The 27591-nt window shown below is 39.5% G+C and overlaps 1 protein-coding gene across 6 annotated transcripts in view; it reads right to left on the reverse strand.

Annotated features, from left to right (window-relative positions):
- DLGAP1 (DLG associated protein 1) overlaps positions 1-27591 on the reverse strand; it is a 414682-nt gene that overhangs the window by 97873 nt on the left and 289218 nt on the right. For all 6 annotated transcript variants that reach the window (XM_027675997.1, XM_027675989.1, XM_027676007.1 and 3 more), the window contains one exon: positions 26059-26273. In XM_027675997.1, the coding sequence (XP_027531798.1) occupies positions 26059-26273 (215 nt within the window). The remainder of the gene's footprint in view (positions 1-26058; positions 26274-27591) is intronic.

Here is a 27591-nt window from a genome sequence, read left to right on the forward strand (position 1 = left end):
TTCACTGGATGCAGTGATGGGGAAAGGAAGAAAAATAAGAAGGATTTAAACATAGAGAAAGAAACATCTGAAGGTTTATAGCTGTGTGATAAATTGTCCCTATGTTCTACAGTAAAGTTTAGTGAACAGCTGTAATTCCACCGGAAACTTTGATAGTATTCCATTTAGGAATAAATCTGACTACGCATGACACGCAAGACCTGAATGTCTAATTTATTTTCTCAGAGTTACTGTTACCAGTAACCCGTAAATCAAAATACTATTTTCTTCCTTAAGGGTTCAAGTCCATCACTTATTTATCCTTTATTATATAAACTTCTGTTTGTACCATCGTAATTTCCGCAGCTAAGTACAACACACAAAGGACTGAGACTCTGGGACAGCTCTTTGGATCCACTCACTGCATTGGATATATTAATTGGCAGAAGGGGGATGTGAATCATTAAAGTTCTTAAACAAGCTCCTCAAGCATGCTCCATTATTTCTATGCTGGCGTGTCTGCCAGTGTGACATGGGACAAGTGCTGAAGTACTGAGCTCAGAGCTTGAGTCCTTTCAGGGAGGCTTACACATAGCTAGCTCATCCTTACTGCTATGGTAAAAGAGAGATTTTGCCTGGGAGGCTTCTAGCCCCTTATTGATACAAAATGTGATGATATTGGTTGAAAGTGCACTCATGGAGCTTGCAGCACTCTTTGGGGTTGGGCTGTCCCCAAAAACAGCATGCTCCACTCACAAATGGTAGGTCCCCAAACCAACTGCACCATTGTTTTTTCCCATACTGCTGCCTTTGCCCCAGGCCTCACCACAGAGGATGGGAGCACAGCCACAACAGCAACACACTGACATCACACAGGGTGGAAGGTGCAGCACTATTAGACATGCTTCCCAAAAAACACAGCTAGAGGCACCAGGAGAAGGTGAGGGCTTTGTGTCTCTGCTGCTCTGCTGATTGCCACTGTATGTTTCCCAAGGGGATTGACCAAAGAAGGACCCAGCCCTGAGCTGAGGTGGGTGGAAATGGAGTCTGCTGAGTCCCAGTGGATAAATAAATGCTCCTCTGGACAGAGGAAGGCAAGTGCCTCTGATCCACACTATGCCTCAGGGAAGATTGACGTACCCCACCAGTGAGGGCAAAATGGTACAGAAAGTCTGTGAGGTGCTCTGAGAGGCAGGACAGTGTTCATTTAATTGGAAAACATATTCTAGTGAAGCATCTAGAACAGAAAATAATGTAGGTGTGTAAAGGAAATCTTTGCATACTGCACTGTGATTTCTTCCTGTTTTCATTCAAATAGAGAAATGAAAATATTTAAAATATGCCCATCTAATCACCCTACTTCTGTTGCAACACATACGCTAAGAAATACTTTTAACCACTGTATGTTACAAATATGTTTGTATTTACAAAATATTAATAAAATTTACATGATTTAATTCAGATGGAAACACATTCTGGTCCCTCATTTATTTGGCTATTTGCAGAGTAAGGAATTGGTTGGCATAGGCAGGCATGAGAGGAGCTAGACTCAGCTGCTTTGTTCTGGTTTGTACAGGGAAGTCTGAGATAGAGTCAGGAAATAGTGTGATGTCCAACTCAGATGATGATCCAGGATGAATGAAGGGGGAAGGAAAGCTATACAATATCTTTACACACTGCCTTGTAATTTCTGACTTGTATATGTTGACCAGAATTTAGCTCATTCAAATATATATATATGGCTGATGAACATATGAATACATATATATATATATCTGGTTGATGTAAAACTCAACATGAGCTGGCAATGTGTGCTCACAGCCCAGAAAGCCAACCAAATCTTGGGCTGCATCAAAAGAAGCATGGCCAGCAGGTCAAAGTAGGTGATTCTTCCCCTCTAATCTGCTGTCGTGAGACTCCAACTGGAGCACTGTGTACAGTTCTGGTGTTCCCAACACATGAAGGACATGGAACTGCTGAAGCAAGTCCAGAAGAGGGCCATGAAGTTGATAAGAGGACTGGATCACCTCCCCTGTGAAGACAGGCTGAAAAAGTTGGAGCTGTTCAGCCTGGAGAAGAGAACGTTGCGTGAAGACCACATAGCAACCTTCCAGTACCTGAAGGAGGCCTACAGGGAAGCTGGAGAGGGACTCTTCATCAGGAACTGTAGTGATAGAACAAGGACTAATGGGTACAAATTGAAATGGGGAAATTTAGGTTAGATATTAGGAAGAAATTCTTGACTGTGAGAGTGGCGAAGAGGTTGGAAGAACTGGAAGAGGTTGCCCAGAGAGATTGTGGATGCCCCAACCCTGGCAGTGTTCAAAACCAGGTTGGATAGGGCCTTGAGCAACCTGGTCTAGAGTGGGAGGTGTCCCTGCCCATGGCAGCGGGGGTGGGGACTGGATGATCTCCAAGATCCATTTCAACCCCTTAAAATTCTATGATTCTGTGGTTCTATGATTCTATATCAAAGGGTTCAAAATGCAGTGTTAGCAATTAGCAGTGAAATAACTTTGAAAATATTCCTGGAAGAGTTCCTTTGCCTTCAAAATGTCTTTCAAATGACAAAGAGAAGATAGACAACAGGGATTTACAAGAGCAGGAAGCTTTAGTTTCAAATATTTCCTTTTAATTTAGGAATGCACAATGCATTCTGTCATATGTGTAAAACACTTCCATTTATTACATTTCATTTCTGAATGAAAAAAGAAAAGGCCAAGATTGATGGTGGCTGCTTTTCTCTCCCTTTTAGTAGTCCTAAGACAGTACTGTCTTCTGCAAGTTCAGCATTCAGAATCACAGCACAAAGTGCAGTGATGTGCCAGATGGGTACTGTGTTCTGCCAACAGAAAATGGCAAAGCAGAACAAAGCGAAAGTCCAGAAACATGTCCTGAATGCTTCTGCAAGCCAGCAGAGGAGTGTGCTAAAATTTGCCTTCAAAGAAAGAGGAAGCCCCCAAAAATACACCACACACAACCTGAAACCAAGAAAAAACAAACCTCAATGCCACCACTACTGTTAAGTATCTCAGCTCTCAATTTTGTAGCCTACAACGGACAGCTTAGTTCCCTGGGGATTAATTATCCTTGGCTGAATCTCCTACCTCTGGCATGACTGGTGGGTACATCCAATGTACACTTCTGCACTTAATTTTATTTGTATTTTAGTGTTGCTAGAAGGTAGAATAATCTAGTGGAGCCTGACATAAGGCAAACTGAAGGACATCAGGGAGGAACATGTACAGAACAAAGGTGTATCTGAGGTGTATCTCTCTGATCCTGGTCATGACACGGGTGACCAGGCTGGGTGAATTTCTTCATGTTGCCACCTGTGTTCTGCTGCTTTTTTGGTGCAGTGAACACAGAGCTGTCATGTTACTGATTGAGACAAGGGCAGCACTTAAACAGTTTTGAGCATTCACACCCCCTCCCCTATTTTTCCAGGTTTGAAGATATCCTTTTGTGTTCTTGCTTATGAACAAGTGAACATCCTCATGGGGATTTCCTACCTTGAAGCTAAAAAGAAACCCCAAATAATAAAACCTCTCTTCAAGTCCTTATTGTGCTGCTAAAGGGTCCAGTGTGAGAAAGAAAAATCTAAAACTTGGATACATCCAGAAAAAGCTCATCTGCCGAAGAGTAATTCAAGGTAAGCAGCACAAAAATGTCATTTACTTCCTTTCACATTATAAAAGATTCTACTAACAGACTACAAATCATCCATGCTGCATGGACCAGCCAACACATACTACAAAACTGCAAGGACATGCCTGTGACACAGGGTTTTTCCCATGGTGATAAGAGGCAGAAATTGCAGTATGGTGCATTTGACTCTGTCTGATATATCAGATTCTAGTAGGGCTATGGAGGAAAGCACTTAGAAAGAAAAAAAACATAACCCAAAAGTCCCCACAGTTTGGTGAGACACATCTCTCTAATATGTCTATCTCCAGCTGTTGTTCAGTTTTTGAGTAAGCACACCGTGTCCCGCCAGAGAGCTCCAGTTTGTTTGACTGAGGGCAGCAGGAACTGGATCAATGTTTTTTTGGTAGCAAATGTTTTTAAAAAGCCCCGTCCCTTTCTGCCAGCTTCAGAATCAGCCATGAGACCACTTCTGTGATTTTGTTACAAACATGCTTTCCTCTCAAAGGACACAGAAGCTTTGAGTTAGGTTGTTTTGTTTTTTTTTTCCTTTTTGGGATGTGGAGATATTGAAGCTGTATGACTTTGTTTCAAGAGCAATCTTTGGTTATTAAAATATTAGCAAACAAAGACGACTACTGCATACGAATTCACATATACATTAAAACAAAGCTTTCCTTTTATCTCAAAGATCCTCTCAGGTGCTTTGTAAAATCAAAAAAAACCCAGGCTAACAAATTTAAGGAACATTTCCCTCGTCATTGACATTTTTTTCTTGCGTTCTAGACATGGTGAAAGAATAGAGCACAGCACTAAAGTGGCACATATGCAATAGAATTGGCAAGAAAAGCAGATGGAAGATGATGTAGACAGACATTATACAATTATCTTTAATCAGAAATCTGGTCTACATGCTGGTTCTGATTCCTGTGTGAGGGTGTGTGTGTGGGAATAGTTCTGAGCACTTTTCTCTTCCCTTCTGGAGAGTGAAAAGAGATGCTGGAAGGTAGAAATAGTTCAACTCAGATGAACCAGCTCAAACCAGCGATGCCAGAGTAAGCTGCTTCTGTATAAAACCACACATTTTTTGTTTACACTAGAAGACAAATCCACATTATCTTGTCACATGAAGCAGGGTAAGATATAACATTTTTGAGAGCAACTGGCTTGAGAAGAATAGCTCTCCTCTCAGAAGACCCTCTGAGGAAGGCTGTGGGCCTTAATGTCCTCCTCTTGCAAATCTTACTGAGTACATGTTCAAAGCGGTTTTTGGAGGTTCTTGCTGGAGGAAAAGTTGTCTGAGCCTATACCAAATGTATGACACAAGACTCTTGCCTTTTTCAGCACAACTCTTTTGGGTTGGTACTAATAACCCCAGGAATCAGTGCTGCCCAGCACAGAGGGATATATTTACCAAAACTGGAAAAGCTCTTGCTTTGTATCAAGTATATAGCACTAAGAATGTACACTGCCTGAGGGTCTGATCAGGTCAGCCATGCCCACAGGTCTCCCTGGAGCCCTTTGGACCCTGCTGGGTTGGGGATGAATCTCTAGCTTCTTTCTTTCCCTGTTAAAGTCCTCTACCACTACTTTGTTGAACTCACACAAAGTTATGCTCTCCTTCCTGCAGGAGCCACTCATCTCTACTCATTGAGGTTAGGGTCATCTACCTGATCCCACATCACTTGGTTACTTCTGTGCCACCTCTCCTCACTAATGAGACTCAAAAGTCAACCTCAGTCTGCTCAGATGAAATTCTTACTTTAATAATTCAAGCATTTTGATACGCTGGCCAGCCACCTGCAAGCATGTGTATGAGGGCAAGCCCTCCAAGGAAGAGGGAAGGAGATGGCTGCGGGTCCACTCAGGCACAGCTTTTGACATTGGACAAAGATCACTTCATTGCCACTTCCATATTTGCAGCTATTGTCACAAGTGAGCCAAATCACATTATTATTTTCCTTCTCTCTGGTGTCTGGTGTATACACACTGAAAACATCCTCTCGCACACCTGTGGATTTGCGCTTCCTTGCTTTCATGGCAAGCAGTTAGTCTCTCAGTCTGTGTTAATATAAAGCTTACTCCAACTCAGAATGCTGACAGGCAGCTTTTTTTCTGTTTTACCTCAGGTAGGATCATAGAATCATAGAACTGTTTGGGTTGGAAGGGACCTTATACCTAATACCTTACAGATCATCTAGTTCCAAGTCCCTTGCCATAGGCAGGGACATCTTCCACTAGACAACATTGCTCAGAATTCCATTCATCCTGACCTTGAACGCTTCTGAGGATGGGACATCCACAGCTTCTCTGGGCAAACTGTTCCAGTGTCTCACCGCCCTAACGGAATTTCTTCCTAATATCTAATGTACTTCCTAATATCTAATTTTCTTTCTAATATCTAATCTAAACTTGCTCCTTTTCAGTTTGCCGCCATTCCCCTCCTTGTCCTATCACTATATGCACTGGTAAAAGGTCCTTCTCCAGCTCTCTTATAGGCCCCCTTTAGGTACTGGAAGGCTTCTCTAAGATATTCCCTGTTGTGGTCCTTGTAAAATCACAGTCTCCACATGCTCGGGCTTCACCTGCTTAGCTTAATTTTCAGGTCTCTCCCACTCACACATTAAAAGTTTGATTAATTCTGCCAGTGGGAACACCAAAGAATTAGTTGTCTGCCAAATCGCAAGAGGAAAGTAGTTACTTTTCAGGAATGTCACCTGGCTGTGTGCTGAGCTGGCAGCACAACCAGCCCTGCCTGCTTAGCACCAGGATTTATGCAGGAGCTCTGGCTTGTTCCTGAGAATGGGAGGGTAGAGCTCCAGCTCAGCTAAAAGACATCTTCTAGGCAGACTTCCCATAACTGAAAGGTCCTCCCACGCTACTCCAAGTTACAATATTGGGAAGTATTTATCTACAAATAATATTTTCTAGGTAAATACTAATGCTCCATTGAATGTCACCGCAGTATTTATTTAAAGAGCAATTTTTTTCTGAAAACTTGCAATGTATTTTCAGTGTTCAGTGTCCTCAACTCCACAGATCCTCCTGGACCTGAAACCAGGTGATGATCACCCACACACTGCAAAGCCATGAGCCTGCAAGCCCTGTCATGTATTTGCTTTTGAGTCACCTACTTCAGAAGACATTTCCAAACATCCAGGTTAGATCTGCATAAACATCTCCTAGTGAGATTAGTTTTGCATCTTTGTTTTGCAAGTCAACAACGTTACTCCAAAATCTTCACATACATAAGCAGCCACCTGCATTTTCCAAAAAAATGCATTTAACATACGCAGCATTTTTTCACTTCCTATTCAGTTTTCTGCCATTTCAAAAGTTTCAGTTACCTTCTAAAGGAAAAAAAGAAAAGCAAAACCAGCAGATTCAACACCATCTGTACAGATGTGCAACATAAGCCTAACTACTGAAGAAACTGAAAAGCAAGCACATTTTAAAGTAATGAGGAGGGTAGGCTAGTAACTCTTCAAGGGAGAAGGGAAAAATCCTAAATTCAACTAAGCTAAGGGTCTGAGCTCACCTCCTTACACTTCTGAGTAACAGACCTACCTCCAAATGAAAGTTTGAGACAGTAAGATTCAACACAGGGCAAAGCATGCTACCTAACAAATGTGAGTATACCACCTTTTGTGGGAACACACTATTTCCTGATAACACTTGCAAATTGTTGACCTGGAGTGCAATATGTGCTGGTGACCATGGATTTTCTCTCCTCTTCTCTATTGATGGTGTCATTTTGAAAGATCATATGTGCACTCTTACCAAGTGGCTATTTCAGTAATCCTCTATTTCAGCTGGCTTGTATGTGAAGAACACTATGGAGTTTAAAACACCTGAAGAGAAGTCTGTTTTTTCTTCTTTTATAAGCAAGCACTTCTCACTTACACCTGGAAGATGATGACTTGAAATCCAATCCAGTTACTCCTGACAGCACAAATATTGGGGGTGGGGTGGGGAGGTGAGAGTGTGATAAGACAGAGCAATATGTTCCTGAATAACTCTACAGACAGTGTCTTGAGGTGTGTGTGGGTAAATACAACCTGGAGCTCAGATGTGACTTTCAGCTGCCTCCTCTGGATAAAAAAAGCGAAGATTTTTGGAGGAATTGTTCAGCTGGGAGTTATCACTGACTAAGATAAAACTGTGGAGTTTCTCCTGTCATACCAAAAAATCTGGAAATAGTAACTTCTAGTCTACATTTTTATTTTAAGTAATGTCTACATTGCAAGTAAAATAAAACAAGTATGTAGTAGGGTTTCTGGCAACATCTTCACTGATTCTCTCTCTGGGCATTAGTCGGCTGCTCTGGGGGATTTTCCCTTTGCTCATTGATCTTGCTCAGCAAAAGCGATATCCCAGGAGCAGGGAGAATTTTTCTCCATGTAACTTTATCGGAGCTATTCCTCAGAGAAAAAGGAGCAGCTACCACTTTCCTTTCAGACGATTTTACATCAAAAGAAATCCCTCAAAACAAGCCCAACTAATTCCAAAAACCCAGTTATCCATGTGTATTTTAATATTCTCTCTTTCCATTACAAAGTCTTTCCAGTTTTGTTCTGCAGTAATTACAAAAAGAGCTGTCTGCTGTACTAAGATATAACACGAGAGTACAACCTGTTATTTCAGGTATATATATATATCGGTCTGGGTAAGTTGTCTTGTCAAAGCTGTTATAAATAGGGCCAAAGCATCTCAAGGTGGAAGTGTGCAGTTGATTTCCATTATGAAAATTTTTCTGATAAATAGAAATTTGCTGAAAAGATGTGAAATTGTGCTTAAGACACATCTTCAGACTTTTTTTTCCCTCCTCTTAAAAAACCCTCACATGCCTTTTGTGTTACAGGCTATATAACATTGGGCTGAACTTGTACAGAATAAATACTGATAAAATAGAGCTAATTTTATTTTGGAGTATGAGAGAACCAAGGAAATAAATGTCTTAAGAAATCTGCAAATAATGCAAAATCCTTCTTTTTTTTCTTCTTCTTCCCCCCCCATTCTTTAAAACAGGAACACCCTGAAACATTTCTTTGAGTCTGTGAGTAAAGGAATGGACAACCAGTTATAGAATCATAGAATCATAGAATAGGTAGGGTTGGAAGAGACCTCCAAGATCATCAAGTCCAACCCCTGATCCAACTCCAATTACTATATCATGGCACTAAGGGCCACGTCCAATCTCTTTTTAAAAACCTCCAGGGATGGTGAATCCACCACCTCTCTGGGTAGGCCGTTCCAATGCCTGATAACCCTCTCTGTAAAGAATTTCTTTCTTATCATGTCATCCATTAAGCTGTTAGTGTCAAGTGCAATGATTCAGATGGAGATAACAAGAATATAAAAAATGTTTCCGAAGAGTGGAGGCACTTTAGAGTTAGGGAACTTCAAAAGGTTTGTGAAGCTCATTTTAAAGGAAGAAAGCCTTAACTTCTGAGAAAGTCAGGTGGCTTCTTGACCTGTAGCAGTAGGTATTCTTAAGTATTTCGAAATATTTATTTGAATTTAATTATCATACTTGAAATTAAAATATGTGGGTTACTGAACTGGTACACTGTTTTTTTCCAATGAAAAATTAAAGGAAAAAAGATTAAAAAATCCATCAATGTTGGATGAAAAAAGTAAAAAAAGCCCAAATGTCTGTGTTTTCATATTGAAGGGGATAAAGCCAGTTCCTTACAGACAGATGACTGATTAGTAGTATGCTCTCTATCCCATAATAGTCACAAACATCCAACCACTTAGTTAGAGAATGCATTAAGAAAACCTTCTCTCCTTTTCAGAACACAATGGTTGGATACATAGTAAAGCTGAAGATGGCCTTCTGTCCTGCTCAGAAGGTGAAAATACTTGGATATCTATGCCTTTGATTAAAACACCATAACAGAAAAAAACAAACAACAAACCAACCAACCAAACCAACCAAACCAAACCAAAGCAATCAACCAAACAAAAAACCCCACAACCCTCCAAATTTTTTTGATAAATACCTTCTACCTGACATCCAAAACCACAGGCAATGGACTGTGGCTCATGGGTTCAGATTTCAGTGTTGACTAATTTGCTGTGTGACCTGCAGGAGAAGTCATATAAACTCTCACTCTCAGAAAACAATTATGTTAATACTTCCCTACAGCACCCTGTGGCTGATGATGATGAACTAAAGTCAACAAATGTGACTGAGGTTCTTTGATGGAACTGAATAGCAGTACCATGTTTTTATTGTATTACTGGAGGCCTAAGTCACAGAACAACTTAAATAATAAACTCTAGCCCAAGAGACTGATATTGTATATAAGGTAGAATGGTTAATAAAGAGTAAAAAATGTTTGGTGTGATGGTCAAAAGGTACTTTAGAAGAAGTATATTTTATGATTAAAACCATTATTAACTATGGATGGCGATTTATGATATCATCTCAAGTCAACAGTTTTGCTGAGGTAGGACAGAACTGCTTGAAAATATCTGCAGCCTAAAAAAACTTCGGTGAGTATGGAAAAGTTTAATGCCTAAAATTTAAAGCAAACTGTAATGAAACCTAAAGCCTCACAACTTTTATAAGGGTGGCTGCAATTTTGCTCTGAAGTTATATAATTTAGTTACGTTGTATGAATAAGTACCCTTGTTCTCAGATGACCTCTTCCTCAGACTGTCTGTCACCTTGATAAGGAAAACAACATTATGATAATATATTAATCCACTTCTTATTGTCAGGGTCATTGGGGCAGAGACCTGTCTGATGATGTTTGAACACCAGCATATCTTTACATGCAGGTAGGTCGTCACCTTCTAAGTGTCCTTAATGTCTCAGTGTCCTGGGACTTTGGTTTCTCTGTGATGTGCCGGGTAAGGGCCAATTTGTCAATCCACTGAATTTCGTAGATATGTACTCCAACTAAGTAGATAGGGGTTGAAGATAGGTAAAATTAGGTCGAGCATTTCAATTCTGCAACTGCTTTACATTTTCTTGAACTATCCAGGAAGGGATGTGTCAGTTCTCACTTATTGTCATGAACATGCCTGAGTTGTCCACTGATGTACGGGCATGCACTGACACATCCAAGGAGATGGAAGAAACACTAGTCTTCTGCTCACTGTTCAAAACAGTTCTCCGTGTTGCACCATTACTAGGCAAACTGAGCTGCTTCAAATTCATCACTTTTTCTGTTTAGTATACATCAGAGATCAGCTGTGCTAAATTACCATGTGAAATCACAAAAATGCAATAGAACTGGGTCGATCTTCTTTACCTGGGAATCATGTAGTATAATGTACAGAAGGGACTGGGAAAGCTTGAGAACACTGTAAAGAGGTGACCTGGAAAAACTGAAACACTGGTCACATAACATAGTCACGGATGTGTACACAGAGGCACCATGGATTACCAAGCAGGCAGGGAGCTGGAGGATGCTAACCTGAAAAAAGTATGTTCCCAGTAGCTAAACTAATGGAATAATTCCTCAAGATCTCAATAAAGAGCTCCACTTATTCTCACTGGAGCCAGCCAGCCACTAGAGGGAGGAATGATCTAGTGCTGCCAATGATTGCTATTTATTATGCTTCTACAATTCATTATATTTTTCTTAAAGTGCATCTCATGAGGCTTGCAAAACCTTCCCAGTTAAAGGAAAAAAAATGTCGAGCTTTCACAGTTGGTGAAGAAAACACACAAACATGAAGTTCAAGGACTCAAGAAACAGAAAGCATATAAAAAGAGAATCTGCACGTCTACTGTATCTTCGAATATATTCTGATTTTTATAGCCCAGATGAATTGTGGACCTGATTTTCAATTAATTAGGATTCACAGGGCAAATTAGTTTCATAGCATTCAGCATATCATTACAAAAATTGTAGGATTGAAAGGTTTTTCTGTGCCTTTTGTGATTTGAAGCATTTTTCTTGGTGACTAGAAAGGTCAGGTCAGTACTGAGGTTGAAAAAGAAATTTTCCTTCTATACAGAAACCAGCAACTTACTAAAAATGTAACTTCCATATTCTTTAACAATAAAGCTACTTGAAAGTAGAAACCAAAGAAAAGCCCAACACAATAACACACTCTCAGTGGCTGCATTACTAATCTTGCACCTTTCACTCCAGATTACTATGCTCAATATCCATTTATAGCAGGAAGAAAGCAATTTAGATATGTGAAACAGGTTTTTTTTGTGTAGAGCTATTCACTACTCACTGGTAAGGAGATATTCACAAAGAGGAAAATGCTAAATAAAATTAAAAAGTTGCTTTTATCTGAAGAAAAGCAAGTAATTAATGAGATAGGTAATTGCTAGACATTTAGCAGGTCAGAAATCTTATTTTGCTGAGGGTCTATCAATGGAAGAGTCTGAATCACATTTTTTTCCTCAACTTAGACAAATTCTGCTTGAGTTAGCAGGTCCAGGTCTGCCTTCTCAAACAGGAAAAAAACAAGCTTAAACTCAGCAGAAAAAAATTCTTCATAAAAAGACTGGAAAGCTCAAGGATCATCTCTGTTTTGAGTGCCCTAAAAGCTTGGGATCTAAGTAGAAAATTGCGTCTCCACTAGCTCTTCTGGGTTTTACTGTCCCTGGCTTTTAGTGGGCAATTAGGCTGCCACCAGTGTAGAACCATCCATGCTGCTGTCTACCCTCTCCAAAAAAGAGAAATCAGGAGACAATAACAGAGACAAATGTTTCTCGCAGCCTTCCAAATGGCTTTTCATCAGAAAATTCACAGGTTTTCCAGGAATAGTCATGCACAGAGTATACAGTGGGAACCCCCTCCACTCAACCAGACTGCAATTTTCAGTTGTGTGCTTGCTTCTCTCTGCAGTACACACCATGGCAGCTTAGGCTCTGAAAAGTACTAAAATATCTTTTCCTAGCTCTGAAGGCGTTCCCTATGGAGGGAAAAAAAAGTTAAAAAAGGCATTTTAAGATTCCCTTCTGCTAGAGTGTGAAAGGTAACAAATACAGAGAAAATTTATAGAGGAGTGGGAAGCTGTGCGTTAGCGTACGTAGGCAGGGCGTAGACGGAAGAGCATGCCCCCTGTGAGAGTAGCTGAACCACCTCTAGGACATATGTTAGCAATGGGTGTGGGCTGCATGATGGCAAGAGACAAGGAGGTCTGTCAAGTTACGAGAAGATTGTACCTATGAATTTCAATACACACAGCAAAATGCATCATGACTTACTGTTACTCCTAGGAGTAGCATGCTCCCCTTTGGGTTTTTACACATCACAGGGAGACCAAAGATGTGCAGCAGGTGGAAGGAGAGAAAAGAAGGGAAGCCCAGGTGAAGAGGTACCACAAGAACTGACCCTTTTATCCCTGGCTGGGGTCTTGCCAGCCTCTGCAGTTCTTCCTCTGGCAGGGAAGTATAAGGATGATTTAACTTCTCCCCATGCTGTGCCTCACTGGTCATGCAGTATGGTGGGGCTCTTCCCAGACATTTCAGTAAGCACAAGGGACTGCTGCTGGAAGCCTTGCTTCAGGAGTACAAAACAGGAGCCAAGAGCAAGGGGGCAATGACTAACAATGACTGTATTAGCACCTCTGAAGCCTCTTTAGAAGGTTCTGTAATTGCTGCACTAGCTGTAATGAATCAATCCTCGTGACAATCCAGTGTGCAGGAGGTGTGTTATTATCCTTTTTTACCCAGAGCTGGAGTCACAGTGATGCCCGTGGTAGGGAAGAGGCCAGGCAGGGAACAGCAGCAATGGGGCGCCCAGCCCTCCATCCTCAGGCCCTGCTCCCAAAGCCACAATCTCCTCCCATGGAGGCACAGCACGCTGGTGCGGGGGCCGGTCTCCCACCATTCTGCGCCTCTTTGGCAGAGGAAGGGGCATGACACCTGAGAGCTTTGCAATTTCAGTCCTTCATTTTAATTGCTCAACTGATCCTCCCCTTCCCTATAGGAACACTGCAAACCAGGCTCTTGTTCCAGGTGCACCTCTCACGCTCTTTTTTGACCTGAGAAACACTGAGCAGCCAAATCATATGTTAGAGTGCTCCTGAACTATAATTAATCTCAGTGTATCATTTTTATGGAAGAGAAAGCTGTTAAATTTGTCTGAATTCAAAAAACTTGGAAGAAGAGTGGCAAGATAATGTTTTTTAACAAGCAGCTTGATTAATTCATGGCAGAGGTTATCATCCCATTGTGTTGGGTAGGAGGCTGACATTTAAAACCTCATATCTACTTTGTCAGGGGGGAAAAACCCCCCTTGAAAGCTCAGATTTTAAATGCTACACTTGAGACTTGTAAACAACACACTGCAGAATCCAACACTGAGGACCCAGATCCCAATTGCATAGTATTCCCAAGGACTATCAGAGAAACAGTCGACAGTCATTTTTATGTGTCTTAGTCCTATTAAGTCTCATGCCTTAGGGAAAAAAAACAGTGTTGATTTTATGTACGATGCATATGTCCCTGTGGAGCAGGATGCCATCCCAATGGATATCTAAGGCCTGCACTGGGGGCAGTAGGTAGCCCAGGGAGAAAGGTAAGGGATTTACATTCACCTCAGATCTAACCTGGATCAGGTCTAACCTTCCCATTCTGGCTGGCTTCAGTCCTGTCCATGATAGAAACACTGAGGGAGTAATTGTGAAATATAAGATAGTATAATAGAAAGTGTAAGATTCAACTCAGAAGTAAACTTTTATCTGTTTTTAGCTACTAAATAAGATTAATTTTACTTTTCATCTCAAGAAATGAAAAAATACTCTATTTATGAGAAGGGTTTAGATTTTTAAAAAATATTGATAACTAAAAATGTTCTAAAACAGGCTTGGAAATAAGCATCAGGAAAACCTAAAATCAGAGTTTCAAGTATTACTTTACATATCAATTTTATTTCATCCTCTTCTTTAAAAATATTCCTTAAAAATAAAGATTTTTCCTCTATTTTTTATTACTGTCTATTTTATACCTCATTTAAAGGACTTACACAAAACACATAATCTGAGAACATATTCAAAAGAAGATGAATCTCTGCAACATCAGTGTCAAAATATGGCCCTGTTTTTTAAAGAGACAGCTATTCTAGTGATTCATGGCTTGCATGAACCTCAAATGGATTATTTTATTATTCTTTGGGCTGTTGCCCTAAAGGGAACTAGTTACATTAAATAACAAACTTCCATTATATGGACATACTGATTTCGAGAACAGGGGAAAGAAATATAGTCATAACAGGCAATTTCAATGGAAAATGAGGGCTTGTCTATCTTCTGCCAGAGGCAAAGCACTCAGATGGATACCACAGTCATCACAGAGATATAATAAATCTGATTAACTTCTCTGGAGATGGAACAATTAGAGCTGATGGGATAAAGCCTGCTTGGCGTTCACGTGTGTTTGCACAGGGATCAGTGTGCAAGGGCTTCCTGACCGCTGATCAATGGCAAGGGCGCTGCAGCTGCTGGGCTGTGGTCCTGAGATATCGTGGAAATTCTATCTGGAGAAATGGAGCAGGAAGCAAACCTATTTGCTGAGGAAATCACTCCAAAGATAGCTTGAAGTCCAACTGAGTGCAACTACCCACCATGTCTATGGCGGCAGCAATGGAGCACCAAAAGGAAGGAAGGCAGAGACATTTTTAACACAAGCTGCATGCCTCCCCAGTGAGAAAGGATGCAAAGAGAAGGATCCAAGAGTGCTAGCAACAGACCAGTTCTATTCGAGACAAGAAACTGTGGGATAAAAGAACTGTGAAAGGCTCACAAGGATGATATTAGTAACAGCACTGGCAAAAAAATAATTAAATGACTACTACTGAAAATTTAGCAGGAGGATGTGTTAGGATCAGGGCTACGACAAATGAAAGCAGAAGAAACTGCTACACACTCATTATTTCCAAAGGCATGAAATTTACTATAAAAGGAAATTAATAAGCAGTAGGGAGGTGGAAATATAGAAATAGTTGATATGTCATTCTGTCACTGTGTGAAGGGACAATGACTTTAAGTGCAGTCTTCTTCATGCAAATCTTGCCTCTTTTAATGGAGAAAGGACACAGCTAAGTACTGAGGTTTATTACTTGAGAACACTAAGGAATCACTTATTTAAAAAAAAGAAAGAGAAAAGGGACAACAGAAATAGTGGCTTAGTGCTGACGCTCATTCCAGCCACTCTTAGTCTAATATCTTATTTATGAATCAACCACTCCTTCTTGCTCATCACAGGGAAACAACAATTGATTTGTACCCCAAATCAAAGGATCTTTAAGTAGGGGGCAGGGAAGAGGCTGGGGGAGGAGGGGGAAGAAATAGACAGAGAGTTACTGCTCTGCCAGAAATGACATTCTACCCAACAGTAAATGTCTGAACAACTGCAATGGAACAGCCTGACTCACCAGCATTTCAAACAAGTCTGAGCAACGTATCTCTGCCAAAGCCCTGTTGTCTCACAGCTCTTACAGCCACATGGCTGACATGAGTCCAACAGATCCTACACCAGGCTGAAATCCATGGCTAGAGATTTAGATTGGACCTTATTGACTAGGCAGTGCTATAGTTTCTGAGATTTCCAACACTTTTGATTGCAACTTCACAAGGATGGTTGAATGACATGTTGGTTACATCCCACTAGAATAAGGTAGAAAAGACCTTTTCAAAGAAATTGTCTCCCTGTGAAATTCCATCTTTTATAAATATAATTTCTATTACTGCTACAAACATAAATATTATGTGATTAAGCTGACTCAGTTGATGTCATTGACAGCATTTCACCTAGAGTGTTTGTAAGCTTTCGGCATTATGTATTTATCCTTGGTTTTGAGATTTATGCCAAGTTCAGAACCAAATAATTTCTTTAAATGTGATAAAAGTGAAGTAGCAGTTTTAAGTTTTGTAAAACAAAGAGTGAAAGTAACAAATGAAATAAGAACCTTATATTATTTAGCATTATAGTACATCTTCCAACTTTTGTTATGCAGACAGTACTAAATACAGTTCATTATGAGAGAGTTTTAGTAAATGTCTATATCATAGTTATTTTGGTGTGATAAAGCAATAAATAACTGTGAACATTTTTTAGCACTAGCCAAGGAGGACTACCTCCCAAAAGAAGTTTTTCAAGATTTCCTTTCACTTGTAGAGTAATGAAGGCTTAGCACAGATTTGCTATAGCAATTGTCATTATATATAAAAGAGGACAAATTTGTATGCTAGTCCTGAAAGTTCCTGAGATTGCCTTCAGCATGAAACATCACTGTCACAGTGCAGAGCTGCACAGACACAACTCAAGCCCAATGTCACATAAAGAAAGAGAAGGATTTGGGTGCTCTGGATGTGGCTGCTGGCATTTAGGGATGGCAAAACCAGTTAGTGCTTTCTGTGATCACTGGGCTTGCTGCAGGCAAAGCTGCTGGGCAGCTGGGGTGCAGGCTGGTTGGGTAGCACAGCCCTTCTGGGGGGACAATGAGAAACTGCCATTTTTCACATCAGCAAATTAAACAAACAGTGATTATGTGATGGTTCTCTGTCTTTGTGGTGTACAATGATTAAGAAAGTAAACACAATGTAAAAAAATCTTTGAGGATTTTCTCTCATTTCTCCAGTCTTGAAAAGATTTATAACTTCATTAGGAGGGGAGGAGATTTTAAAAAGTCAAGTCTTTTCAGATGAACTTTCATTCACACGTGACACAGGGACTAGAGTGATATTTGATGCTTGCAGCTACTTCAGGGGCCGTACACTTCCCTTGCAGCCCTGTGCCCCTAACCTTCACCCCGTACTGCACCCAAGCCAGCAGAGAATTACTAAATTAAGCTGAAAGTTCCTCTATCTTAGCAGTGATACAATCACAAAAAAATTCAAGAAACAAATAACTGGACATCAATATGACTTAGATAGTATCTTTTATTCATGAGGGCAGAGCCATTCTTCATTCTCACCTCTCTTTCTTTCGCCCTAACACGATGCAAATTAACAGGACATTCAAAAACATGCCTGCAGAAACACTATTTGTCTTTCATATTAAAACTAAAGCAATATACACTGTTTTAACTTTTCCATTTTTAATCTGAAAGGGCTCCACCATTTCACAGTGAAAAAAAAGATTGTACTTCTAGTTGATCAGAATAGAAATTTATTATGAATAATTAACTTAATTATTATTGCCTGTTTGCTTATTTTGTTATGTAGAACACTAAGGACTCCAGACTGAATTTTGTGCAAATGCACATCTCTTTTTATGCCTGTGAATTTTCTGCATGGCAGATTCAATACATCAGCTGAGCTCCCCTTAGCAAACTAAACCAGATAGCACAAGATCACATACCAAGGGTCAAGTATGGTATGGCTGGCAGCAGTGGGAACATAATTTCAAAATGCTAGTGATGAAATAACATTTAAAGAACATGAAAGAATTGCGCAGCACTGCTGTGGGTGGGATATCTATATTTACTGTTCAACAGCAGGCCTTCAGGAATAATTTGGTCCTGATGAGAATTTTATTTTTATATTTAAAAAAATGAGTTAACACAAGAAAGTAAGAACAGTGATAACGGGTATATTCAATAGCCTGAGAAAGACAGACAGAGAATCCTAAAAGGTAGGTCTGGAAGGGTCTTCAGGAGGTCATTTGGTCCCTCCTTCTACCCTGAAGCAGAATCAGCAATACCTAAATTTGTCCTGACAGACATTTTTTACCATTTTCTTGAAAATGTCCAGTGAAGTGATTTCTTTTGGCAATCCACTCCCATGCTTAACTATCATTACTGTTAGGAAAATTTTTGTAACATATAGCTTGTGTATGCCCTTGCAGTCTAAGGCAGTACTTTTTCTCTTGTCTTCACTGGACATTTTTAAGTCTGTTTCTGAGGCAGCCTTTTAAGTAGGTGGGCAGAAGTAGGGCTAAAAATAAACAAGACCAGTTTGGCACACAAACATGCAGGTAGGCTGTGTACAGACTATACACTGAAAGAGGTGGCTGAAAAACACATTTTGGTGTTGTAATTGTAATTGTTTTTGTAATTGTAATTGTTTTCTTAACACAAGCCCTAGAAGTGCCCATGTGATCCATAAAGTGCAGTGATATGCTCTGCTTTTTAAAACAAACAATGAGGTGAATTTGCATTCATCAATATCATTTTCTGTAAAATGCATAACTATTTATAGGATCTAACAGAGAGAAGCAAAGAAGTTGGAAGTCCTAACTTTCATCTGTAACTATGTTGAACATAAAGCTAAACCTTATGCAAAGGTGAGCCAGATGACTAGATAGAGGACAAGGATTTTAATTTCTGCAAATAAAGCAATCATGTAAATGAGGTTGGCATTTTTAATCAATTACCGACTTACAAAACTCTTCTCTAGTATTGACAAAAAAATCACACTTTGACTATTAAAGTTATAGGCTTTTTCTTTTTTGTCTAGTATTTACACCTGGAAAACAGAAGGCTCCAGGCTGACCTTCCTGTGGCCTTTGAGTACCTAAAGGAGGCCTGCAAGACAGTTGGAGAGGGACTTGGGACAAGGGCATGTAGTGGTAGGACAAGGGGGAATGGCTTTCAGCTGAAAAAGGGCAGGTTTAGATTAACTATTACGAAGAAATTCTTTACTGTGAGAGTGGTGAGCACTGGAGCAGGTTGCCCAGAGGAGTTGTGGATGCGCCATTCTTGGAGGTATTCAAGGACAGGTTGTGTGGAGCTGAGAGCAACCTGGTGTAGTGGAAGATGTCCCTGCCCAAGGCAGCGGGTCTGGAACGAGGTGATCTGTAAGGTCCCTTCCAACCAAAACCATTCTATGATTCTATGATTCCATATTTATTCTTATGTAATTTAATGGTAACTTTAATTTCCTCAAATTTCAGCACACAAAGGTAAAAGTACAAGAGGGACAACAACAGTAGTACAGGTCACAGATTACAACAAAATTCTCACTTCTTATCGTAGAGAAACAAGAAACAACTTTATACAAATAACAGGGCATATGGAGCTAGGTGTGGAATAACAGAAGGGTAAGTTTTAGGATGGCATAAGCTACCAGTGAGATTATAATATCTAGGGAATCCCAGTTTCATTGTAAGATAAACTTATGGGGATCATCACAGAAGTAGAGAGGAGTGCTTATCCTACCCATGTACTATGCAGGGAACTGTAAGGATGTCCTGTCTCCACAGAGGGTTGTACAGAGAGATAAGTGGATTGATTTCTGTGCTGTGAAGGCATACATGCCTTTGTGTGAGGGGAAACAAAGTCCAGAAGGGAAGCTGCCATGGGGCACAATCTTTCTCCCATGCCCATCAGGGATACTAAGCCTTAACTGACCGAATACACTTTATAAATTCATCAATAACAACTGTTCATTAAAAGCTCCAAGCTCTAAGTTCCTTGAATAAATCAATATCCCCTGCTCCTTAAACACCATGTACACAAAAGAGATGTCAGCTGCCATAAGGAAAGCATTGGCTTCAGAAGTATGATCACCTACTACCTCAAAATAAATATATTTTTCTTTGTCTTGCCTTTCAAATTTTCTTCTGACTTATAAATTATTCACTGAACTTAATCATACCTGACACACAAGCATGAAAAGTGAGGAATGTGTCCAACAGCTTCTCCCTAGTTTCAGATGGAAGAGAGAATGGATTGCAATAATATGAATAAAAAGTTAAGTAATATATCATGCATCAGTGACTACGAGCTAGGAAAGTTACTACCTAGGCAAATAATAGTTCCAGAATACTAATCCTTAGGCTGCATGTCCAAAGCTCAGGGAGATGCTCCTGTCTCTTTAATGTGAAATCCAAAAAACTCCCTCTTCCAGAGAACAAACAAAACACACCTCAAGGAAAATAAAAACAATTCTTTCCAGCTAGCTACAGGTTTGATAAAAATGAAAGAGACTGCAACATGAAACAATTAAACCAACTGTACTGAAAACATACTGCAAAACACTAGCGAAAGGTTAATCAGACTTATTCCTTTTGTACTAATTAGCAAAGTAGTTCTTCCCTAATTGGAAGTCACTCAACAAGAAAGAAAATTAACAAGCTTCCCTGCATGTGTCTAAAAATATTCACCATCATGAAAATGTGGTATTGCACCATCTCTCTTTTCCCTCTCCCTTCCCCCATGTCTGTGATCTGGGTCAGATCATTTCAGCAGAATGAGGACACCACGTAAATTTAAAAAAAAAAAAAAGTATGCTTTTGTTTATACGACACCTTTTTTTCTGGATATTTTGGGAGTACCTTATAGTAATATAGAAACACCTTAAGTAAATAGATCTCATTCCCAAGCCCGGAACAGTTATCACATCTAAGGATGTATGCTGTGCCTTGTGGTGAACTGTAGTGTAAGGACATCAGCTTCAATTTGCTCAAATGCCAGAAGAGCCTAGCCACTGTTTCAGGCTACAATTATCTTTTCATCTCTTATCATTTCCCTCAGTATAGACACTTCCCTAGGATCAATTCTACAAGGATCAGGGGATTTTCTATCAGAAACATCTTATACTAAGTAACAATGGGGTGGTTTGATTCTCTTTGCAAGTCATCCTAGCAGAGTTGGTCCTGCAACTCTGTTAAGATTTGATTAGTAATATAGGTTGACTCTAGCTTGGTGGTTTGTCCTCCAGAATCTGACCTGAACAATTCTCAGAAAGGTGATGAAAAAGTTGGAATTAAGGATGTATAAATCAGACCTACCTCTTTTTTCTTGCTTTTGTCACTGCTACTAAGCTTGCTACCTAATTCTACCACTTGACTGAGCTTGATTATCTATTGTGATTCTATAGGATATTAAGAAAAATGACACAGTTTTATCTTCAGATTCCCATAAACATACTTATGGGAAAGTACTTTTGATATTTGTATTAACGCATCAAAATGTAAGTGTGAGTATAAACAAATAAGATGCACATATTTTGAGATATTAATTTTGGAATGTCTCTGATAAACTTTAAAGTTAGGAATTGTTTGATTTATTCTAAGTATCACCCATCTATGCAGTAAATCATAGGAATAGATTCAGTGGTGATGGAAGCTATATAGACCAATTCTCTACCAGGGGATAAAACGGAGAAAAGCCTAATGCTTTTTGCTTATATACTCACATACTTTTTCATCATCAGTGGTGAAGCCTGGTGCGTTAAAAAGTGTTTCTGGTGTTTAGAATTGTTTCTCCAAGTCACAGCTGACTGGAAAAACAACAAATGTCTAGTAAAATACCTTGAAAATAAATATTTGCTAAGAAAAACTTAATTTCTGTTCTTACTTATCTCCTTTTTACATAAATCCTATAAATGCATCTCCAAAGTATTGACAATTGAAATTTTCAATTCACTAGTGATCACAGAGTAGAACTTGTCTCAGAAAAAAGTTTACATGATCAAATATGAGTTCAAAGGAACAATTCCACAACTGTATATAACCCAAAATTCATGTCAATAAATAGATTACCATTAAGTTCTTTAATATTTTGCAAAATCAAAAAAACCCCACTAGCACCAACACTAGCACAAAACAGCCCTGAAAGCACCCCCCCCCCCAAAAAAAACCCAACAAAAACCCCCACCCAAAACCCCAACAAGAGCAAACAAAGAATCCCACCCAAAAATCCAAAAGACTCTAGTGGCTGCAGTCCCCACAGTAGCAGCAATGTTGACTTTGGAAGCATAATCTGAAGCTGTACTTTTAGCAGAGTGTGCCTGCAAAGGAAAAGAGGAAAGGGGGAAAATGAAGTGGAATAACTATGGTGACAGGATCCATCTCGTAGACCTCTTGTCCTCAACAGAGTTTTCCAGTTCCTCCCATATTCCTTATCTTTCAGGCTGGGAAAATGCTGCCATCACATTATTCCCAGTGCTGACTCACCAGCTAAATTGCCTATAGTCTTTCAAAAGAACAAACGAGACGGCTGCAGATCCTTCTCTGACTTATCCAGCTACTTCATAAAGTTTGCTGGAGCTTTGTATCTTTCAGATTTCAGTCTTTCTAGCAAACTTGGTGAGAGTTGGCCAATGGATTCAAAAGTTATTGGGAGGTGGATGTGACAGGTTGGCATGTGGACAGCAATGGAATTGCATACTTTTTTCCCAACAAAAACCAGGCTAAAAATGAACAAAGTACATATAGATAGTGAGAAGAAATGTCCTGAATCAAACTCAGCTGTAACAGAATTGTCAGTTATCTGTCACCTGCACCCTCTTTAGAAGTTAGCTAACCAGTCCATTTTTAATCTGCTTACAGGTAAAAGATAAACTTTTGCCACTTTTCAGGAATGGGAAAGAAAATACCACCTTCGTTTTCAGCTGGATCAGTTTATCTAGTCTGTGAAAGCTTAAACACCAAGAGGATACTGCCACCAAAGACAGAGAAAAAAATCTGCTTACTTTCTGGTAGGATAATGAGAATGCAGCAGCGGAGGTGTGTATTTCAAAATCACAGCAAGCTGTGCTTTATCCAGAATGGTCCCACAGCATTTGACACATGTGCTGTAACCACATGGAAACCATGGCAATGGAGGAAAATTGTAGGAGGGAGACTGTACGGTATAGCAAGGAAAAAACCTTGGCAAAACCAGGAAAATAAATTTTTATTATGTAAAGGAGATATGACACAGTTGTGCTGTTCAAAGGTTATTCCTCATATAAAAAGAAACATTGGTAATAATGAAAATCCTTTCTTAGAAGAGTAGGCGCATGAGCAATGGTAGGTAGGTAGGTGGGAGGAACAGTGTGGGTTGTGAGACCAATATTAGACTTAAAGTATTCAGAGAGGAAAAGTCCCACAAGATGAAAAATCCCTTTAAAAACAACAGTGAAAGCAAAAGGGAACGTGTTTTTAACTTGTTTGCTTTGCTGCAGATGAAAGTGAAGCCAACTAGAGGCTGCATATAGCAAACAGAGAAACGGAGTAGCAGAAAGAATTACAGAAGGTCCCTGACAGTTACTGCTGTAGAAACATCACTTTCACTAGGTCCTTTGTTCTTCACAGACAGAAAGAGCATAATTAAAGGGGTGAAATACCACTCAGCTTTAAGGTGTTAATATCCTGCAAGGTCAACTAGAAGGTCCACTAGTGACAGCAAAAGGCTGCCTGCTGCCTAGAGTGGCTTTTGGCTCATTTCCACAAAGCTCTTATTCAGGTGCAAATTGAACTCAACAGAGTAAGTCAAGGAAATAACTTGTTATCACACATCACACAACTCCTGGATGACCTATGAGTGAGTTAGGGGTCCTAATTTAGTCTCTATCCAACACGCCAGCAAAAATATCACAGCTCTAAGAGTAATCAGGGTAGCCATGAGATGAAGAAGCAATGTCATGGTCAAGGTGAAGTCACATTACTACAAAAGTATGAAGAAGTCTGCAAGGATCTAGCTTAAGAAGACTTCAATTCCCAGAGCAAACACTTAGCTGTTTCTCATAAATCCCCCCTGGAAATTATCATGTTCAGCAGAAAGGAATAAAAGCAATGCATAATTATATATTATACAAATTGCCTCTGAAAGTGAAAGCCTTCCCAGGAAGAGATATTTCTATAAAATATCAGCATAGATTAAAAGAAATCATTCTATTTCATTCCAATTTATGTTGAATAGTCATTGAAAAAGAAAAGTTATTTCATGTTTTCTCCTCTTTTTTGTTTTACTACCATTTACCATTTCCTTCTTCTATCTTGTGATTTACATCCTACTTCTGCACAGCTCTCAAACTTACATGAATTTTACAGAGTACAGCTTAAAATGAGAAAGGTTGCTAAAAGCTTTTCTGAATTGGAAGGAATTAAAAAACATGTGAAATTAAGTATTTGTACAAGCACTTTGCTGAATTACAGTGACTTCAAAGCTAAACACAAAAACTTTTGCTGCCTGGTCCCTCTGATCCAACATCCTCTGTGGTTGAACAGTGACACGCAGGACTTTTTATTTTTCATAATTTTATATATTCTTTTGCAAATCTTTTATCTACAGAGAACAGAAATGACCAAAAGCAAACACACTCCCTGTGATGCATTGTACTTCACACACATATTATGGAACTCTGGAACTCATGTTTCTAAAGATTCAAAAAGAATAAGCTCCGTGCCTGATAGTGTGTCCATGCACAAAGTATGGCTTGATGGAGTTTGTGGTGGTATGTAACATTTACGTTCACCTTGCAGAGGTTGCAATTACTGGTCTCAGAGGAGGAGTTTTGGCTCAGAAAAGGATGTGGTAAAGTCTTCTGCATGATGAAAGGAATCACTGGATCCCCTGAGGAAGCGCCAGCTAGATTATGAAAATCCCTGCAGAAACTGAGACTACTTTTGCCTTTGGACACTAATGGAAAGACAGAGCTGAAGCGATCGCTGGCCTCCCTTGAGACAAAATCAGGCAGCCTGCTATGGGGAGCTGCAGTAAGCACGCTTTTTGCTGCTGGTCTATTCATTACTGATGTCAAGAGCATGACATTCTTAACAAGGATCAAATACTTTTCTCTAAAATCTATTTCTCAGATAAGGTCTATGGGAAAAAATGGGGCAGAGGAGGACAAGGAAGGAGAGGAAATTAATAAGGGAAATGCAGAAGGATTCTTTTGACACTAATCATGGATACTAGAAGAGATAGAGATACTTTTTATTTTTTCCCCATTTTAAAGCTACAGCCTTGGGGAAGTTATACTAAAATTAGGTTATTTTTGGTCCAGTGAACTATGATTCGCTATTATAGCTAAGAATTTTGTCGAAGACAGGAACAATTGTTGGTTTTAAATCCACACTATCTTCTTATATAGATATAATTTATTTTCTTGATTTAGGGTACCTTTCCATTTTAGAATTATTTAAAAAAAACCACTAATACCAAAATTGTCAATTCGTGCAATTTTCCTGAGAATTTGGGTGGCTTCTTTAAAAGGCCCAAATAAAAGTAAAACACATAGTGACATTTAAAAACCACAAACTCATGATTCTTTTTGACTAGAACTTTCATAAACAATTTAAAAAGTTCCAGGTTTTGGTTCTCCACAAAGTACAGTGCAATTCTGAGTGGAAAACATGGATTTGCCTACTTTCAAACAGTCTTTGTTCTTTTTACTTAAATGTCAGACACTCTCTTATGAGTTGCAAAGACTAGCTTAGGGCTAGTTTCACATGTTGAGTATATATAAATACGCAGTTATGCAAAGTTTTGCAGGCCAAATCTATAATTCAGCAAAGTATTTAAAGAGCAGACTTGCTCTTTACATATCTGGATACTCAACACTAACATGTTAAAATACTTTGCAAATTCACAGTGCAGGTCTCTTTTCAGAATAATATTGAAATGCATCCCCAAATTTACTCTTGTTCAGAAAAAAACCATGCAAAATAAACATGACCGAACACACTTGTTCAAATATTTTCTCAACCAGTAGCTGGAAGTAAAGAGTAGAAACAAATAGGAACAGAAACTGTATGTCTTAATGGAGAGCTCTATATGTTGTAGTAAAACATGGACTTACTTGAGGGTGGTGAGCTCTGTAAGGGATGGTTGGGTGGCCTTGAGATAGCTCTCTCTCCGTGCAGCAATCTTTGGAGATGGCTTCGGACTTGTGTCTGAGTCTCCACTGTCATCATCCCCCATGGCTTTGATGTAACTGCCACTACGCATTCGTCGGCAGGGAATCTCGTCATCTTTTCCTCGTGGGGTGTACCCAGTCCATTCATCTTGAGGAACCTGAAGTGAAAAACACAAGTCTCACTTTAGTACACTCTTCCCTGATGTTATTTCATAGCAAGATTTGACTGTGATAAGCCACAACAGAGTCATAACAAAAAATCTGATGACCAAAGGCCCATTCTCAATCGTATTTGACCACGTGTTGCCGTTTGCAATGGAGACCCACTTCTCCCTCTGCATAGTCACAAGCATGTCTGGAGTTCTTTGCTATTTTCCATTACTTCACTGGGAAGTTTCTAGCAAACATGCTGACACAGAAGCCTCAGTTAGGCCTAATACTGGGCTGGACAAATCTGGTTTTTTGGGGGTATTTTCATTCAAAGCATTTATAAACCATATCAGGGTGCTTTTGGTTCAACTCAACATACTGAACATCTTTGGGGAGGCACAAAGGCTGAAATGTGAATTTCTATATTACAATCTTTTGTGATAGAGTGTGCATAGGAACACTCACCAGGATGATTTTGGTTCAAGATACATTTCAGATTAGTGGAGCTATGTACTAATCATCACAAAAGTGTGAAATTGCAAGTGTGAAATTTTACTACTATTGCTTCTATAGCATAATTCGTGCGACTGAACACCTGCCAGTTTTTAGGGATCCTCCTTTTAAATTATGTTAGTCTGAGTGTCTGAGTCGTACATCTCTTTATTCCTTCCTTTTTTCTTCTTCTTATTGATGTGCATTATTTCTCTTTATCTGAAGTGTGTCTTGTCCCTTCTTTTTACTGGAAATCTGGAACACTGGGAATGTGTGTTCATGAGATTTTGAGACATAACAAAGGACAGTCCAAGAGCAAAGTGCTCTTGCCCACCCATTGTCTCCTTTCCTCTGCTCTTAGGGCTTCTGACCATGTAAACCAACATCCTTCTTTTTCCTGTAACTACAGAAACAACATGCAGTGGAGTAGGGTTTTTAAAGTTATTTTGCAGAAACACCACTTTTTATACTAAAGTTGAACCCTCGAAAGGGCTTTTTAGTAAACACAGTTTGTGTTAGACTTGAACACAAGTAGTTGTGAATTTTTAATTTGCTGCTTTGATTATTCTCAGTGAATCAAGTCTATAAAGCCAGCTATGGCTATAATGCTCAGAAAACCTTAGAAGCCACCTTAAACAATGAGTCACGAATCTGGGTTACTAAATTTGTCTTGCAACTTACAAATACTAACACCTACCAGGATAATCAGTGTGTCTTTTCTATGGAAAGTCTGGTCTTCATCAACATTGAACTTTGGCTGAGGATCCTGTGTATCCATTGCTTCCCAGCTTACAGCCAGGGCATATACACACCAGTTTGTTTAGAAAACCAAAA

This window comes from Neopelma chrysocephalum, unplaced genomic scaffold (genome assembly GCF_003984885.1).
Source record: "Neopelma chrysocephalum unplaced genomic scaffold, ASM398488v2 Primary Assembly neopelma1_22, whole genome shotgun sequence".
Taxonomy (NCBI): Eukaryota; Metazoa; Chordata; class Aves; order Passeriformes; family Pipridae; genus Neopelma; species Neopelma chrysocephalum.